The 19993-nt window shown below is 38.1% G+C and overlaps 1 protein-coding gene and 2 non-coding genes across 3 annotated transcripts; 1 reads left to right on the top strand and 2 right to left on the bottom strand.

Moving 5' to 3' along the window:
- Positions 1-78: 78 nt before the first annotated feature.
- Positions 79-13176, bottom strand: LOC132548374 (uncharacterized). The gene is made up of 3 exons (XM_060212235.1): positions 13078-13176; positions 4202-4253; positions 79-2689 (listed from the first exon to the last, which is right to left on the bottom strand). The coding sequence occupies exons 1-3, from the start codon at positions 13110-13112 to the stop codon at positions 2348-2350; spliced, it is 429 nt and encodes a 142-aa protein (XP_060068218.1). The 5' UTR covers positions 13113-13176; the 3' UTR covers positions 79-2347.
- A 1966-nt stretch (positions 13177-15142) lies between these two features.
- On the top strand, positions 15143-15224 carry Trnas-aga (transfer RNA serine (anticodon AGA)). The gene has a single exon. It is a non-coding gene; the product is annotated as a tRNA-Ser (tRNA).
- A 182-nt stretch (positions 15225-15406) lies between these two features.
- Positions 15407-15488, bottom strand: Trnas-aga (transfer RNA serine (anticodon AGA)). The gene has a single exon. It is a non-coding gene; the product is annotated as a tRNA-Ser (tRNA).
- Between the last annotated feature and the right edge of the window lie 4505 nt (positions 15489-19993).

The raw sequence follows: 19993 nt of genomic DNA, 5'->3' as shown, positions 1-19993 counted from the left end.
TTATCCTGATGATGACGATGATGATGATGTTGTTGCAATGCTACATCATATGATTCAAAAAGGAAAAAAACAACCATCAAAAATATAATTTACTTTATTCCTAAGTTGTTTTCGAATAAATAGTTAAATATTTACAAAGTACAACATAACAATTCCATCAAACAATACTCTCTTAACATATGGCAGTATCTATTTAATACTGTTTAAAATGAGCAATTCTGACAACAAAAATACTGTGTCGCGGTTTTAATGCACTAGTCTATATATTAGCTAACAACGAGTAAAGCAAAACAGCAATAACAACATCAAATCAAAACATTTGTAGAATGGCTATTGGACTAAATACTGTATTGTACATTTACTTAGAACTGTCCATTTACGTTATGGACGACAAACTTTAAACAATTGTGAATTACAGGTATTTACAAAATATACCATATTGTTATCACATAGATCCATGATTTTTTTTTTTTAAATTTTGTTGTAGATTAATTAATTCAACATCAAATAAATTGGAAGTATTGAAATGGTTCTTTTTATTTGCTGCGACCGACTGTGTTTGAATCAATTTAAAACATATTTCCTTTGATTGTTTTTATGTTAAACCTTGTCATCTGGGACAGTCTAAAATTAACATGAAGTAACAGCTTTAATTATATAGATCTAAAGATAGTAATGTACTTCTCTAACCATAACTGATACACATCAGGGAAAAAGTGAATTGACATTTTACAGATAAGCAACATTGTTTAGGGAGAAACTGTTTAAATCTTAGTTTGCAAAATGTTTCAATTAATATTTTTGATATATATTCACCCGTAAGTGATATTAACATTTTATTGATAGTTAATTGAGTTTACTAAATTACATTCAGCAAATGGTTGTGCAAATATATCTCGTTACAGCGTTTGAACCACTAATAGGAATGATAACACTTGTGTTATAATATTGACCAAGTCCTTTGTTTTAACTTCTGTACATAAACTTGGATAATGTATGAATAACATATGGTTAATATATTTGAAAGTGGGACTGCAAAACGTAGAATATTGATTTTTTAAAACGCCTGTTTCTTCTGTCAAGCAAACGGTGCCGTATCGCTGTGTATAAAACGAACTTGTGATATACATTTACACTTTCGATCAGCTTCTATTCAATGATATGAATGTTGCTATGATTTCAGCACACACAATTCTTTTAAAAAAAGTATGTTATATTGATAAAAAAAACTTGCCTAATATACTCGTCAAGTTATCATCTATTCATTTTTCAACATTCGTTCACTTATATCACAAACAGCTTTACTGAGAACTTCCTCAGAACTTATGTTCTGGTAAGTAAATAACATCAAATTTAAATGAAAACTGACATTGATATATAAACACTAGTTACTTGTACAATCAAAAATACTTAGATAGTTTATGTAATATTCAGTGTTATCATTTAATTGGTATCGATATTATTGATAGTGAAGTGTTTCGAAACATGATTAACGACTTTATCATTGAGGTATATAGAAACAATATAGACATAACAAAAGACGAACATAAATTGATACAGGTAGATAAAAACACAGGTAAAATTATTTCACAGGGATTATCAGACATCATTACCAATGATCGATATCAGAACGTGACTCCACACGCCTGATCGAGTGAACCCGATAGATCGACAACCGAGGTAACAACACACTGATAACCGGAAGTAAATACTTGTTTAAAAAGACTTTGTTTCGTAGTGAGATGTTGGACTAGTATCTGATATACAGTACATATACATTTTTTTACTTAGTCCAGAGAATGAATGAACTTAACACCGAGAAGCACAGAAAGCCGTACACAGATTGAAATACATAATAGTTCAAACGAGTATGCATGTAGCCAAATACTGTACTAATCCCAGAAACGTTGGTATATCGTCTTGTACTTATCGCAGTGACGTTGTCATATCTTTTGTAAGTCATGATTGAAACTTGTTTTAGCAAGCAATAATTTCTAAATGTTTTACTTGTTAATGAAAAATACAATAGTTTTTAAAGATTTTGATATGAGGATGCATGAGCAACGCTTTGTCTTAGGATTCTCTAAACACATGTATAATTACCTAACACCGATATCAGCATCATACAGTACTGTTGCTTCATCATGATACATAACTCATAATTTCAAGTGTATCCTAAAGACTTTTGGAATCTAACTTGCCTTGCAATAAGCGTCATGTAAAGCCTTACGAATGTTTACCAACGCTTAACAATTTACCTATATGTTGGTAATATGACTACATGTGTATTTTTGTTAGTTCTTGCTTGCGTGATGTGACCATGCTCATATTAATTTTTGCTACAATTCTATAAAGCTGGGCTTCCGTTTGCGTCCATATACGCCGAGTTCTGTCCAAAACAATACAGACTAGGAGGATATTTGGGTACAGGTGCGTACCCATTTTCCTGAACTTCGTATCCACCAGTGTTCTCAGTTTCGTTGGTCTGACCATTTCCTGTTCCGTTTTTATTGGTTTTCTCGTCTGTGTTGTTATTGCCGTTAAGTTGGGAGAGTTTGATGTTCTGGCGGTACTTGGGCTGCTCCCAGGGCCAAGGAGGACGATTCATCGGTCGTGACAGTGGAGGGTCAACATTCTCGGACAGCCATTCGGGGTGCACGATGAAATTGGACCTCGAAGAAAAGGCATTCTGAAGCAAAATAAAATTCAAAGTTACTGCTTGTTTCATTTATACCTTAAAAGTTCTCCGAGATGGATAACATAGTTCAGTTTTAATTTTTTTTCTTTCTAATCGTGGTGTTTTAGCTGTTGACTACAATGTTATTCAATCAACGAGATGTGATTTCACTTTCTAAATGTTAATTTCCTCTTCTTTCTCTTTACTGATTGCTGTTCTAGGTTAAAGCTACGTGTTTGTATGTACTCCTTCATGATTAAGGAGCAAAACTAATCTGTCTAAGAAGTACAATGCACGACAAAACCATTTATTACTAAAGCTAGATTATTTCTACATCATCGCCACATATCTAAACTATTTCATATTTTCATAATCTTTTCTCGAACCAAACTGTTTAGTTATGAATTCTTATTTTCATCTGAATCCAAAGTATCTCATTATTAAAACCTCCATATTTACATTCCTGAATCTGAACTATTTCCTTATACCAAAACAAGAAAACATTTGAACGTTTGAACTGACACGTATCGGTTATTCGCAATAGTCAGATCAAGTTTATTTCTGTAAACGGAATGCTATCAAATCTCATTTATTAAGTACAACATGAATTAAACCGAGGATAAGCCACTAAGCCCTACACATGTTGCTGGAAAGTAGCCGAGTCTACCTTATCAATACTCCAGATTGCCCACCACCTTTGCCGTGATTAGTGGAATCAAAGGAGGCCTAAGCTCGCAGATTTTATATTACAGGGGGCGGGGTGATAAAACGGAAAACCGGTATATACTTATTGATAAGGCAGTAAAAATTAACGTAGTTTATTAACAAATACATATCGGCTAAATGTATAAATATTGACCACGAACGAAATGAGCTATCTCAGCGCGCTTTTTTTTTCGTAGTTTACAATAAATCACTGTCATCGACTATAAACTTTCATCCGTTCGGGAATTGTCTTCTTTTCACACTGTCCATATTTTCAAAGAGACCATTGGTGGAAAAAAATCATTAGTTAACTATGTCATTATTTTGGAGCCGCCCATAGCCAAATGTTTCGTAAGCATTTGTTATCGTATTCTGGGCTAAGGATTTCTTGTCTTTCCCGTTGTAAACCGGGCACGTGTAGTAGCAGTAGTAAAGTAGATATCATTATTTAATAATGATGAGCTGCAAAGCTCTAGAGCATGATAAAGAATTGATCGATCAATTATTTTGTTTTTTTCCTAAGCCTTTCCATGAGTTTAAATCGAGTCGTTTATGTAATATAAAGTTATCCTATTACCCAGATAGATTAACATACGACTTAGAGACATTATATAGGCGGTATATGATGTTTGTACACGGAATACAGAATTAATATCATTCTACACAGTGGACATTCCAGTTTCACATTTCATTGTGACTGTGTGTACATATAAAGATTTAATGTCAATAAAAGTTGCGACCAGTGTTGTTTTCCTAAACAGGCGTAGGTTTGGGTATTGTGTTTTAATGATATGATTAAATAAGTCTCCAAACACTTACCCCGAATAGACTGTCTTGGTGACTGTAGTCCTGGGTGGGTGGACGTAGGTCCCTGTAAGTATCAAAAGAATGTCAAAAACAAGCATTTATAAAGTCAGACGGCATCAAATCTTAGTTGATGGAACCGAAAATTCTCAGTTCAAATTACAAATACTCAATTTAAATTACAATAAGTGGCTATTTCTTATAGTCTGGATGAAAATAATCAGACACTTCAGATGTTTGAATGACATCTATGATGTTACTGAAACATATTTTCACATATTCCCATGACTGTCATTTTTACCTAAAGTTGATGTAATCCATTCGGACGTTGAATAATATGTAGAATGCCAATACATAACATAATAAAAGGTTATATACAGACGATAGTCTGTAACGAATTCTCAGGCCCTAGTCACATGGCCTGTTAATATGTTTCTGGTGGATCAGGGCTTGTATAATTTAACTGGTAGTTATAGTATAGTAAACAAGCCCCCACCGCCCGGAAACATTGTTACAGTCTCCTGTAGTCTCGGTGGTTCAGAGGGTTGTGTACTGTATACTAATGCACGCCTGTAAAATGCATAAAAAAAATCCCCAAACCCCCGTACAGCTCTATAATTCGCACCTGACTCTCAACTTCCCTATCAATAATCGAATGGATTTTCTCTATCATTTGCAATCACTACGTTGGTCGGACAGAATCAGTATTCAATTATCATTAAATATATAGTAAGCACACCCCGCTTCATGTGCAGACTGCAAATGAATTGAATTGTACGTAACAGGCAGTCACAATTATACTATAAATTATACATGTGTCGGTGTCACGTGGTTAATTTAACAACTGCATGTAATTAATTACGACCTGGTGTTGCATATCATCACATATACCCACAGGGACACGAAACATCTCATACGACCCTGGCCTATTGGGTTTAGGAGGGGGGGGGGAGAGATTACAACGACACATCTGAAAATAATAACAAAACACATGCTGCGAACAGCAGATTTTTGTGCCTTTTATAAATAGGAAGTAATGTGGTAGAGATTTACTTTTTAATATCTTTCAGATAAGATTTATTTTATTTTTGAATACATAAAAGTACATCAATCAATCACATACATTATAATGTTCTGCCTAGAAAGGCTTACGCCGAGACACTTTAGCTACGCGTATTTTAACATTTGATTTCCAGGTAATTATCACAAATCTTTTCATAAAACATATCTATTAAGCCTGTATTAGCACCAATCAACAACATTATTTATACCCACAGTAGTTACAGTAGTACTACAAAATAATTAGGATCTAACTTAGTCATGTGAAAATATAAAATGACAAAAGCATAATTTGTAATAGGAATTCAATAAATAATAAATAATGATTTGCATACCTTTGCAAATTTGCTCCAATGAAAATTCTCAGTGTCATTTCTAATTTCCGATAAATATATCTTAATAGACACCTATTCATTATGGTGATATCACCTGTTCAATATGGCGATATCAACCTTAAGTATGGGAACAAAATTAAAATAGCACCCCATACCAATTGCCCATAAAAACACATTCCTAAAAACACACACATCACGAACGATTGCTTCAGTAAGTATTCTAGAATTAGCAGTCTGGCAAAAGCAAACATTAAAATCGTTATGGAGTTTTAACTTGAGAGTTAATATTGAATTAAAACAAGTGTGATACGGTGGATTATTACTGTAAAGATGTACACACGGATAACTTTAAATTGTCGACCATAGATCTATCGACTATAGTGGCAGATCTATCTACCATAGTCACAGATCTATCGACAATAGTCACAGTTCTATCCACTATAGTCACAGATCTATCGACTATAGTCACAGATCTATCTACCATAGTAACAGATCTATCGACCATAGTCACGGATCTATCCACCATAGTCACATATCTATCTACCATAGTCACAGATCTATCGACTTTATTCACAGATCTATCCACTATAGTCATTGATCTATCGACCATAGTCACAGATCTATCGACCATAGTCACAGATCTATCGACTATAGTCACATATCTATCGACAATAGTCACAGATCTATCCACTATAGTCACAGATCTATCGACTATAGTCACATATCTATCTACCATAGTCACAGATCTATCGACTATAGTCACAGATCTATCTACCATAGTCACATATCTACCACCATAGTCACAGATCTATCGACTATATTCACAGATCTATCGTCCATAGTCACTGATCTATCGACTATAGTCACAGATCTATCTACCATAGTCACAGATCTATCTACCGCTGTCACAGATCTATCTACCATAGTCAAAGATCTGTCTACCATAGTCACAGATCTTTTGACTATAGTCACGGATATATCGATTATAGTCACAGATTTATCGACCATAGTCACAGATATATCGACTATAGTCACAGATCTATCGACTATAGTCACAGATCTATCGACTATAGTCACAGATCTATCTACCGCTGTCACAGATCTATCTACCATAGTCACAGATCTATCGACGATAGTCACAGATCTATCGACTATAGTCACAGATCAGTCTACCATAGTCACAGATCTATCTACCATAGTCAAAGATCTGTCTACCATAGTCAAAGATCTGTCTACCATAGTCACAGATCTTTTGACTATAGTCACGGATATATCGACTACAGTCACAGATCTATCGACTATAGTCACAGATCTATCGACTATAGTCACAGATCTATCTACTATAGTCACAGATCTATCGACCATAGTCACAGATCTATCTACTATAGTCACAGATCTATCGACCATAGTCACAGATCTATCTACTATAGTCACAGATCTATCTACTATAGTCACAGATCTATCGACTATAGTCACAGATCAGTCTACCATATTCACAGATCTATCTACCATAGTCAAAGATCTGTCTACCATAGTCACAGATCTTTTGACTATAGTCACAGATATATCGACTTTAGTCACAGATCTATCTACCATAGTCACAGATCTATCGACAATAGTCACAGTTCTATCCACTATAGTCACAGATCTATCGACTATAGTCACAGATCTATCTACCATAGTAACAGATCTATCGACCATAGTCACGGATCTATCCACCATAGTCACATATCTATCTACCATAGTCACAGATCTATCGACTATAGTCACATATCTATCGACAATAGTCACAGATCTATCCACTATAGTCACAGATCTATCGACTATAGTCACATATCTATCTACCATAGTCACAGATCTATCGACTATAGTCACAGATCTATCTACCATAGTCACATATCTACCACCATAGTCACAGATCTATCGACTATATTCACAGATCTATCGTCCATAGTCACTGATCTATCGACTATAGTCACAGATCTATCTACCATAGTCACAGATCTATCTACCGCTGTCACAGATCTATCTACCATAGTCAAAGATCTGTCTACCATAGTCACAGATCTTTTGACTATAGTCACGGATATATCGATTATAGTCACAGATTTATCGACCATAGTCACAGATATATCGACTATAGTCACAGATCTATCGACTATAGTCACAGATCTATCTACTATAGTCACAGATCTATCGACTATAGTCACAGATCTATCTACCGCTGTCACAGATCTATCTACCATAGTCACAGATCTATCGACGATAGTCACAGATCTATCGACTATAGTCACAGATCAGTCTACCATAGTCACAGATCTATCTACCATAGTCAAAGATCTGTCTACCATAGTCAAAGATCTGTCTACCATAGTCACAGATCTTTTGACTATAGTCACGGATATATCGACTACAGTCACAGATCTATCGACTATAGTCACAGATCTATCGACTATAGTCACAGATCTATCTACTATAGTCACAGATCTATCGACCATAGTCACAGATCTATCTACTATAGTCACAGATCTATCGACCATAGTCACAGATCTATCTACTATAGTCACAGATCTATCTACTATAGTCACAGATCTATCGACTATAGTCACAGATCAGTCTACCATATTCACAGATCTATCTACCATAGTCAAAGATCTGTCTACCATAGTCACAGATCTTTTGACTATAGTCACAGATATATCGACTTTAGTCACAGATCTATCGACTATAGTCACAGATCGTACTCTAATATAAAAAAGAAAGAAAAAAAATAAATCTATATAAAAAAATACTTTTAACAGGTCCCATATATTACAGTGAAGTAAATAGTTGATGTACTTCGTCGTTAATAATGAGATATTATTTTAGTAAGGAGCAGTCACACAAATTACAATTCAGCGGTAAAGATATAGTGACCTTGTTACAGAATCCTGATATAATTACATGTAAATTAATTAGGATTTATGTACATGTATACATTATTTGATGATAATTTCGACGTGGTTGAAAGCCATAACTGTAACGGGAAGGCTGCCCCCTATATGAACAAGGAAATAATATATCAGTATTGTTTCATGTACGTACTACAGTCAAATGACAAAAACTGTAAAACAGAATTACCATTGTCAAGTGTTGTCACCTTCAGTTACGTGCAGAGTTCCAACTACCAAATCAGATTTAGAATACCTGTTAGTTTAAGGAGCGATCTATAGTCCACATACAATTAATAGTATGAATGAAATGGATTACCGTATGTATTAAGTAAGTTGGAGACTATTTGTCCGCAGCAACACACACTACTCTGTGTGATTTATCAAAAGGTAGCGTACAAATAAAAACAGAATTTGTTTTCACCGAAAGATAATCAGTTACAAAGTGGTTCTAGAACAACATGTAACATTATTTATAATCCAGGGTGACTAAATCTCTTTAAATATACCTAACATTTCCGAATATTGCCGATAGGAATCTATATTGTGTACATATCAGTGTATAAAATGTTTTTTTCCTAATGTTATTCTTCACAATTTGCCAAAGCATGGGTGCACAAGGTCTTTATTTCAACAGTAAGACCCAGCCTCAACATTTCTATGTCATATTCGACTTGAGATAAGTGTGTTAGTGATGCGTACCCGTGGGACTTTTAACACTGGCCTCAAACCAAGTGACCCTAAGAGGACCAACAATAACGGCTAGTCCGATATGACACCTATATGTTGAATTGACATGGGTTGGTTTTGTCTGTACCAGACGATCTGCACTATTGGTCACAGTACACGGGAGGGCACTGGGAGGCCTTTAGGAGGGATCCGTGTGTACAACATTTTATCAATCAGAATAGAACAAATAATAATGAATGGTTTTTGTACAGTTTTAATTGTAAATAATTGTCATGCTGTTTTAGACGGAGGACTTTATGTTATAATAACGTCTATCTACTTGGAAGACCCACAATATCCCTGACACAGTAACCTACTAAGACACGTACGTGGATTCCAGCCCTTACAACACCTGTGCATTACACGTGTTCTCTAATTAAAACATGACCTTGCCATTCAAGGTGTCCACTTCTTTTTAGAACAAAAAAAAATTAGTTATTATTATATTTTTAGGACACGGTCCCATTGAACCGATTTCAACTCCCCACATTTGTTTCTTTACACCTTCTTCCATGGCTGTTGGAACCGATTGAAGAAATATTAAAGTCATATTATAGTAAAAGCAACTTTTTTTCTTCCTAAATCCACCCATGATCTTTGCAACCCGACAGCATCATAATTGCAAATACAGATGTTACATTGTGAAAAACAAAGTGCACTGAAACCAAAGCACCTGGGCTTAAAATGGTTCTTATTATACACAAACCTATATATCCTAACGAAAGAATTTCAAATCTGACCAATGGGTCTGGTTAAAGAGAGTCCACTGCGCACAGTAACCATATAGTCTAGACTAAGGTGGCTACACTGCGCACAGTAACCAGATAGTCTGGACTATAAGGCGGGTCCACTGCGCACGGTAACCATATAGTCTAGACTAACGAGGGTTCACCGCGCACGGTAACCAGATAGTCTGGACTAAGGCGGGTCCACTGCGCACGGTAACCAGATAGTCTCGACTAAGGCGGGTCCACTGCGCACGGTAACCAGTCTATACTAAGGCGGGTCCACTGCGCACGGTAACCAGATAGTCTGGACTAAGGAGGGTTCACTGCGCACGGTAACCAGATAGTCTCGACTAAGGCGGGTCCACTGCGCACGGTAACCATATAGTCTAGACTTAGGCGAGTCCACTGCGCACGGTAACCAGTCTAGACTAAGGCGGGTCCACTGCGCACGGTAACCAGTCTATACTAAGGCGGGTCCACTGCGCACGGTAACCAGATAGTCTGGACTAAGGAGGGTTCACTGCGCACGGTAACCATATAGTTTGGACTAAGGTGGGTCCACCGAGCACAGTAACCATATAGTCTGGACTAAGGAGGGTTCACTGCGCACGGTAACCAGATAGTTTGGACTAAGGTGGGTCCACTGCGCACCGTAACCATATAGCCCAGACTTAGGCGATTCCACTGCGCACGGTAACCAGTCTAGACTAAGGCGGGTCCACTGCGCACGGTAACCAGTCTATACTAAGGCGGGTCCACTGCGAACGGTAACCAGATAGTTTGGACTAAGGAGGGTCCACTGCACACACTACACTAACCACAGAGACCGGACTAGGGAGGGTTCACTGCGCACACTACATTAACCACAGAGGCCGGACTAAGGAGAGGCCACTGCGCACACTACACTAACCACAGAGGCCGGACTAAGGAGAGTCCACTGCGCACACTACACTAACCATAGAGGCCGGACTAAGGAGAGGCCACTGCGCACACTACACTAACCACAGAGGCCGGACTAAGGAGAGTCCACTGCGCACACTACACTAACCACAGAGGCCGGACTAAGGAGAGGCCACTGCGCACACTACACTAACCACAGAGGCCGGACTAAGGAGAGTCCACTGCGCACACTACACTAACCGCAGAGACGGGACTAAAGAGGGTCCACTGCGCACACTACACTAACCACAGAGGCCGGACTAAGGAGAGTCCACTGCGCACACTACACTAACCACAGAGGCCGGACTAAGGAGAGTCCACTGCGCACACTACATTAACCACAGAGACCGGACTAAGGAGAGTCCACTGCGCACACTACACTAACCGCAGAGACGGGACTAAAGAGGGTCCACTGCGCACACTACACTAACCACAGAGGCCGGACTAAGGAGAGTCCACTGCGCACACTACACTAACCACAGAGGCCGGACTAAGGAGAGTCCACTGCGCACACTACACTAACCACAGAGACCGGACTAAGGAGAGGCCACTGCGCACACTACACTAACGCAGAGACGGGACTAAAGAGGGTCCACTGCGCACACTACACTAACCACAGAGGCCGGACTAAGGAGAGTTCACTGCGCACACTACACTAACCACAGAGGCCGGACTAAGGAGAGTCCACTGCGCACACTACATTAACCACAGAGACGGGACTAAAGAGGGTCCACTGCGCACACTACACTAACCACAGAGACCGGACTAAGGAGGGTTCAATCTGCACTATAACCAGAACGGAATAAGGTGTGTCCATTGTCATTCTTTTTACAACGAAGGAGTCTTTGTGTAACCTCACCACAGTCTGGTCCAAGAATGACAAATTTTGTACCAAGTTCGGACTAAGGAGGGTACTGTGTATTTTCCAACCAAAAAGTATACGGGTAAATTTGCCCGGACTAAGAGAGTTGCACCGTGTACATAATCCATTAAGGTAGCTGCCTTAGCTGTTTACCCAGAGGGGTTTACAGAAGGTTGAAATGACTGAAGTGTCGGTACGACGGAGGCAGGTACAGGAATAATAATGTAATTGTGAGGTGAAGTCTGTTTGAATAAATCTAACCTCATATGTAGTGCTTGGCGCCAGGTTAAATGTATACTGTGTATCGGTTATAAAATCGATCGAACCACAATTCTTATTTGCTCAGATTTTAATAGATTACGTAATATTAACAAAAGGATGATACCCGAACACCGGAGGTGGAATACTTATAAATAGTGTAACCAAGTTGTAACACAATATCATAATCGACAAGACGACCAGCATGGAAAGAAATTAAAGCGATTTTAAAAATATACTTCAATGGTTGTATGAATGAAAGTATCTTGTTACGTTACAAGCTGTGCCTGTTTGATTCGCTCATGTAACCGTTGTCAAAAGACATGTAGAACGTCCATGCTATACCCTTGTTCTCCTAGTAATCCCCCTCTGTAACACACATCCTCTACCACATTGCGTCCTCTCCCTCTCTCCCACAAAGGCACCCTCACTCGTACGACATATTCCCTCTCCCAAATAACAATTTTAAGATACTCATATGACACGATATCTCTTCCAGATGACACCCTTGCCTACAATCTCATGTTTCCCTCTTCCATATTTAAAATGCCCAAACGACATACCCCTATTCAATATGACACTCTCGCCAAACACTCTCAACATGAATGATAAGTTACCTGCAGATTGGGAAGGGATATCGGATATCAGGGTGGTGTTGACTTAGCTCCCCCACCCCCAACCCCAACCCCTACCCTTTCCCCTTCCATACCTTCAACCCTATCCCACCCCACGAAAATACCAATCGCCTAAAAACAAAACTAATACTTTCTTTGATTTTTAGCTGAGGTATTTATTTCATTTAGAATATCGTTATGTCGATCGCCCGTTGTTCATATATCAGGTGAAATTCCCATTGTTGAATGAATTTAAATGTCCCTATTTATATCCATACAACATAGACGTATCTAGTTTGGTTGTTAAGACCGTAATTACACATGTGGTATTGTAACTGTGCACTAGTAATATAGATCTGACAGACACGTTTATGTTTATCAAAATACAGAACAAATGTAATTCACAGAACTCTAACAAATTAAAGGCAGGTACTTACTCGACTGTTTTCTGTTTTTCGGCCAAACTGGTCATTTTGAGTATCTGAAGGCCCTTGGTGTTGATCTCCTGGTGAACAGGACACTTGCCAATGTACGACTGCAGTCGACCGGCTCCTAATCAGATCTGGCGCAAAAACCAACACGTAGTAAGCAGATCAGAAGGCTGTATTGTAGACATGGTATCGTAGTACCGTAATTGTGTCGGTTACAATTACCGTAAATTATTAAATACACGTTACGAGAGCACGATGTACGTCTCGTCCTAGGAGAAAGGAATATTGAGGAAAGAAAGATAATAGAACCAAGAACAGAGAGAGAGACACAGAGAGAGAGAGAGACAGAGAGAGAGAGAGGGAGAGAGAGCAAATGGAGAAAAGGAAGGAAATGGTTAAAAGGAAATGAGGCACTAAGACATGGAAAAGACATAAGAAAATTAAGTGATGCATCCTGTTACCGTCAGTCTTGACCATTCGTTCTCCGGATTATCTTGGAAACTGCTCGTGTTTCCAGGAGCTTTCAGAAACGATAGGAAACAACAAATAATTTTAGAGAGTTTCCAAAGTTTTCCCTTATTATAGACCCGACCCGTTATATTCCGGCTCCTTATAACATAGTTTTAGTACATAAGCACGTTTGATAATCTATGTTGTCACAAACAAACCTTAATATCACGGCTGGGTAACAATAGAACATTATAATCAAGGTTTACCAATAACTGAACATCATTCCACTAAATCACAGAAAGTATACCTATCTCTTGTGTCGTGTGATATTGTTCTAGTTCGAATTCTTATAAAATTCAAAATATCACATGTAGAGTTTGGTCTGTATGATGCCTTAAAGCGAGTATATAGCTCTATATATGGTTACATCTAGTCATAGACTAATGTTACATTATCCTAACTACGGTACTTTTAATTCTCTAATGCCTGGGACCAGCCTACCACGGAGGTTACCATGGAGGTCATATATATTTCATCATGTAATCGACATGTTTTGCTATAGTTTTTATGTTGTATTGTCAATGGTACTAGAATCTATATATTGACTTACAGGTACAGTTAGTGTATTGGTTTAATGAACGTATTCACTGCTAACTACACAATTCTAAGCTCTTAACAATATTCTGCCTGTAAAAATATGTCAATTTGCAGTGTCTACGCCATTGACAATGATTTCAATAATCAATTATTTGATTTAATTTTTTTACATCTGTATGATACTTAACCATAATATGCAATGAAATATCACCACACGTGATTTCGGGAGATGCAGGTTGATAGAAACTATGGGGAAGTTTTGCGGTTGTGATGTGCCATATGGAGCTGAACGTTTTTGGTGCTTGGTTAGTCTGCCTGTTGGTTCTGTTGTTATATAACTTGTTCTTGTTTGAGAACATGATATTACTTACATGGCCTGACCAAGATTTATATGACGTCTGTTACTGACGAAGCAGAATATACTTACCCTTCCGGAACACCAACTCTTGTTCTCCTTGTACTCTTTCATAAGTTTTCGTCATCCTCGATAATCAAAGGGTTACGATAACTTTCGCTCTCTTAGCGTGCTGATAGCGAAAGTGATTGTTACCCTGGAGTATCCAGAAAGTTTTCGTGTAAAGCTTTCTCTTGTTTATATTTTGCATTAGTTTTATTTAATGTGAGTTTGGATTATGATTCTGTTTACTAGTTGGTATTTTCTTGTTGTTTTATGTCGTTATGTTATGCATTTGACTGGTACATTATGTACAAGTTTAAACCATGACATATAACTTTAGGTTTCTATATGTCGTTATATAATGCATTTGACTGGTACATTATGTACAAGTTTAAACCATGACATATAACTTTAGGTTTCTATATGTCGTTATGTAATGCATTTGACTGGTACATTATGTACAAGTTTAAACCATGACATATAACTTTAGGTTTCTATATGTCGTTATATAATGCATTTGACTGGTACATTATGTACAAGTTTAAACCATGACATATGAATTTAGGTTGTTATATGTCGTTATGTTTTTTTGTGGAAATTTATTGCACTACGCTGCACTTCCCAGCAGTCGTCGTGGCCGAGTGGTTAAGGCGATAGACTAGAAATCTATTGGGGTCTCCCCGCGCAGGTTCGAATCCTGCCGACGACGTTCTTTTTTCTAACTATATCAATCATTTTCGTATGCAAGGATTTTGTGGGGGAAACAAGCAATAAAACACAATCATGTATAGACACTGATTATGTCGACAACCTGGCCTTTTTGAAAAAAAAAAAAATTAATTTAGCAAAAAAAATGTTAATTAAAAATAAAATAAAACAAAAAAGAGATAGCGTCGTCGGCAGGATTCGAACCTGCGCGGGGAGACCCCAATAGATTTCTAGTCTATCGCCTTAACCACTCGGCCACGACGACTCCGCTAAGATTTGTTCAAAAGTGTTGAATATGCCATTTTTCTAATATAATTCAAGTACTCTGTGAGAAAGTTATCTGATTATGTTTAAATATTAATTCTATTGTCTTAGGGATAATGTTGATGACACACAGAGTTCATATCATCGCAAATAAACTTACACTGGAGATAGTTATACAAGTATAGTGTATAAAGAGAGATAACTCGTACTCAAATTCTTTGTCCTACCCCTACACCTACTTAATGATTTTAAGAATAGTTTGAAGTGGTTTCCTTCTATTTTTCACAGTCTAAATTCCTTCTGTCGTATCAAAACTTGACAAAAAACATTTGAATCTCAAAACCGTTAAACCACTAGCAGTGGATAGGCTTCTCTGTATTGTTTAACTGACGAACATGTCTTTTCTTTTGCCAGTGTATTTTCCAAATTTAGAACATTATATATGACACAGGATATAACTAATACATCTACATTATTAGAGACATGTGTCGGTACAGTGAGGGACGTTCATTCTTCCGTGTTTGACATGAATTGTGTAATACCAATGAGAAGTATCATCTAGATTTTTAGTTTAAACAATATTTCATTCAAGATTCAACATTGAGATATACATGTATATACTGAAAGGATAAAGAACCGCAGGGTACTATTTATTCCGATATTTTGAAAACGCGTTCTCCAAATAAAATGAAACTTTGTGGATTGAGTAATTAGGTCATATTACCCCTTGTCATGTATCGAAGATTTAGTCACGGTACAGTGCGCAGCTCTGGTAAATGGAGGAAGGAAAAAACAAGAATCTCGTGCACCGTGTTGTTCTGGTCTCATGCAGCGTTGGTCAAGTCACTCTTCGTTAGTCTTTATGCAGACCAACTGCTTCCCTAAAATTAATTGAGAATTTGATTCGTTTTAAGAATGGCACGACTCACAGAAGTTCAGAGGGGTCAGGCCATTCAGATGCTGATGCAAGGACAGCTGCAAAATCAGGTTGCTAGGCACTTTGGTGTTAATGTTTCAACCATAGAACGTCTTGTAAGACGTCTTCGGGAAACTGGGCGATTGTCCGATCGACCTAGGTCAGGACGTCCGCGCGTAACGTCACGACGTCAGGATCGCTATATCGTCGTCTCTCATGTGCGTAATCGGCGCCTTACTGCCATTGAGAGTGCACTTACTGTTCGTGGAAATCATGGGCGTCCTATAAGTTAAAAAACTGTAAGGAATCGATTACGAGAAGTTGGTGTAAGAGCACGTTGCCCCTACGTAGGTCCACACCTTACCCCTGCTCGACGTCAGCGTCGTATGGCCTGGGTCGCTGCACATGCTCCACGACGGTTTCCACTGAGACAGTGGAGACAAGTTTTCTTCACGGACAAGTCTCGATTCTGTCTTTATCGATCTGACGGCCGTCAACGTGTCTACCGACGTCGTGGCGAACGTTTTACGGACGCTTGCGTTGTAGAGAGGGATAGGTTTGGGGGCGGTTCAGTGTGGGGAGGAATCTCACACGGGTTAAAATCACAATTGGTTGTTATTGATAGCAATTTAACAGCAGCTAAGTATAGAGATGAGATCCTCCGACCCCATGTTATCCCTTTCTTACAGCAGCATAATCAAACCCTCCAGCAGGATAATGCTAGGCCCCATTTAGCAAGAATTTGCCAAGTCTTTCTGGCCAACAACAACATTCAACCTCTAGATTGTCCGCCATATAGCCCTGATTTGTCCCCGATCGAGCATCTTTGGGACCAGTTTGATAGACAAGTTCGAAAGCGCCAGCCACCCCCTGCTACTCGAGAGCAGTTGACCAGAGCTCTGATTGAAGAGTGGGACAACATCCCCATAAGACGGATTAACGCTCTCATGAACTCTATGACCAGAAGAATAAGGGCCGTGACCACAGCAAACGGCGGACACACAAGATATTGATGACTCAGTTCAATTTCAATTTCAAAATCCTATAGGTCCATTCAATTTAATCGTTAGTACCTCTAAACCAATTGTCAGATGCAAAATACAGACTTTGGAAATTTTTAAGCTTTAATTTATCTGTAAGTATACAAAATTTCGTTTTAAATGAAGCCCGATATCATACTTAATTTCTGGTTTAAAGATCACCCTGCGTTTTTTTTATCCTTTTAGTATATAATTCAAGAGGAATTGGTAACAAGCTTGAAGCTTATGTAAAACCATCTCCTAACTTGTTTTTACCATAGATATATTAACAGGGTGGTCTTGTTCAACTAAAAAAGGAATGCTGACGTCAAAAATAAGATTGCAATGCGAGTACTTATCATGTGTTTGAAATGTTATAGCGTACAACTTCCTATAGATTTAACAGTGGCCTTCTATGGGTGGGTCACATGCAGGTCAGAGTCGAGAAGAGATTTGATCAATAAGAAAATAGCAATAGTGTTCAGCATATATAAAGCGTTTTATCTTGATTACTGTGATTTTTTTTTTGTTATTTTTTCATTACGACATTGGGAGCTTCACTTTTTAGAAGGTGATTGAGTGGCGTTCGATATCTATTCCCGAATGGACGTGAAAAGTGAAAGTGTCACAATCCGACCTCGTGGGTTTCCTGCGGGAACTCCTGATTCTTACCTCAGTAAGATATTTAGCGCACTTTCTTCTGGGTCAACAAGAGTGATAAATATAGATTGAAAAAAAAACTTGTTTCGCTTTTCTTGTAAAATAGGTAAACTTTATAGAATTCCCTTAGCCTACTTGAAATATTTCATATTAAATTAATACACTTTAGATTAATGATACAAAAATCCCTTACTTGAAATTTTCCTTAGGGAATTATAACAGTTTAAGTTAAAATATTCTTTCCTAAAATTTTCTTCAGTGCAAGTTGTTAAAAAGTGAGTGCTGAAAAGAGCTTTTTTAAAAATAGTAACGACGTTAATTTTGACTCATAAACAAGGAAACTCGAATGAGAGCATCTGGTGATGTAAAATGTGTGATGTTTGATCGAAATCTCTCAAGGAAGGAAATTCCTGAAGCAGTGAAAAGGATTTCCTAAATATTGTAACAATCGGACTTTGAGCCTACAACCCCGAAACTAAAACTCGTCCGAGAAATTACTGTTATTTATATAACTCTACAAATCAGAAACTCGAACTCAACTGAGATCTAATGAGCCATTGTAAGTGTAATCATCGCTCAGTATCCATGCAAAAATAAGCTTTAAGAGCGTCGACAATGACGTTGACTCTGAAGTTCTGAAACTCGAAGTTGTCCAAGATAAGGTGACCCTTTACAGGTGTTTGAAAATTTATTGGACTTTACGCACATTAACATCTATACATCCCCTCAGACTGTACGACATTACGTACGTTAACATCCCTATATCCCCTCAGACTGTACGGCATAACGTACGTTAACATCCCTATATCCCCTCAGACTGTACGACATTACGTACGTTAACATCCCTATATTCCCTCAGACTGCACAACATTACGTACGTTAACATCCCTATATTCCCTCAGACTGCACAACATTACGTACGTTAACATCCCTATATCTCCTCAGACTGTACGACATTACGTACGTTAACATCCCTATATTCCCTCAGACTGTACGACATTACGAACGCCAACATCCCTATATCTCCTCAGACTGTACAACATTACGTACGTTAACATCCCTATATCCCCTCAGACTGTACGACATTACGTACGTTAACATCCCTATATTCCCTCAGACTGTACGACATTACGAACGCCAACATCCCTATATCTCCTCAGACTGTACAACATTACGTACGTTAACATCCCTATATCCCCCTCAGACTGTACGACATTACGTACGTTAACATCCCTATATCCCCCTCAGACTGTACAATGTTACGTACGTTAACATCCCTCTATCTCCTCAGACTGTACAACATTACGTACGTTAACATCCCTATATCCCCTCAGACTGTACGACATTACGTACGTTAACATCCCTATATCCCCCTTAGACTGTACAACATTACGTACGTTAACATCCCTTTATCCCCTCAGACTGTACGACATTACGTACGTTAACATCCCTATATCCCCCTCAGACTGTACAATGTTACGTACGTTAACATCCCTCAGACTGTACAACATTACGTACGTTAACATCCCTTTATCCCCTCAGACTGTACGACATTACGTACGTTAACATCCCTATATCCCCCTCAGACTGTACAATGTTACGTACGTTAACATCCCTCTATCTCCTCAGACTGTACAACATTACGTACGTTAACATCCCTATATCTCCTCAGACTGTACCACATTACGTACGTTAACATCCCTATATCCCCTCAGACTGTATAATATTACGTACGTTAACATCTCTATACCCCCATCAGACTGTACGACATTACGTACGTTAACATCCCTATATCCCCTCAGACTGTACAACATTACGTACGTTAACATCCCTTTATCCCCTCAGACTGTACAACATTACGTACGTTAACATCCCTATATCTCCTCAGACTGTACCACATTACGTACGTTA

The sequence above is a fragment of the Ylistrum balloti genome, unplaced genomic scaffold (genome assembly GCF_031769215.1).
Source record: "Ylistrum balloti isolate Yb309-2 unplaced genomic scaffold, AGI_CSIRO_Ybal_v1 Utg370010, whole genome shotgun sequence".
Classification (NCBI taxonomy): domain Eukaryota; kingdom Metazoa; phylum Mollusca; class Bivalvia; order Pectinida; family Pectinidae; genus Ylistrum; species Ylistrum balloti.
Note: the sequence above shows the minus strand (reverse complement) of the source record. Positions and strands in the feature narration are given on the sequence as shown.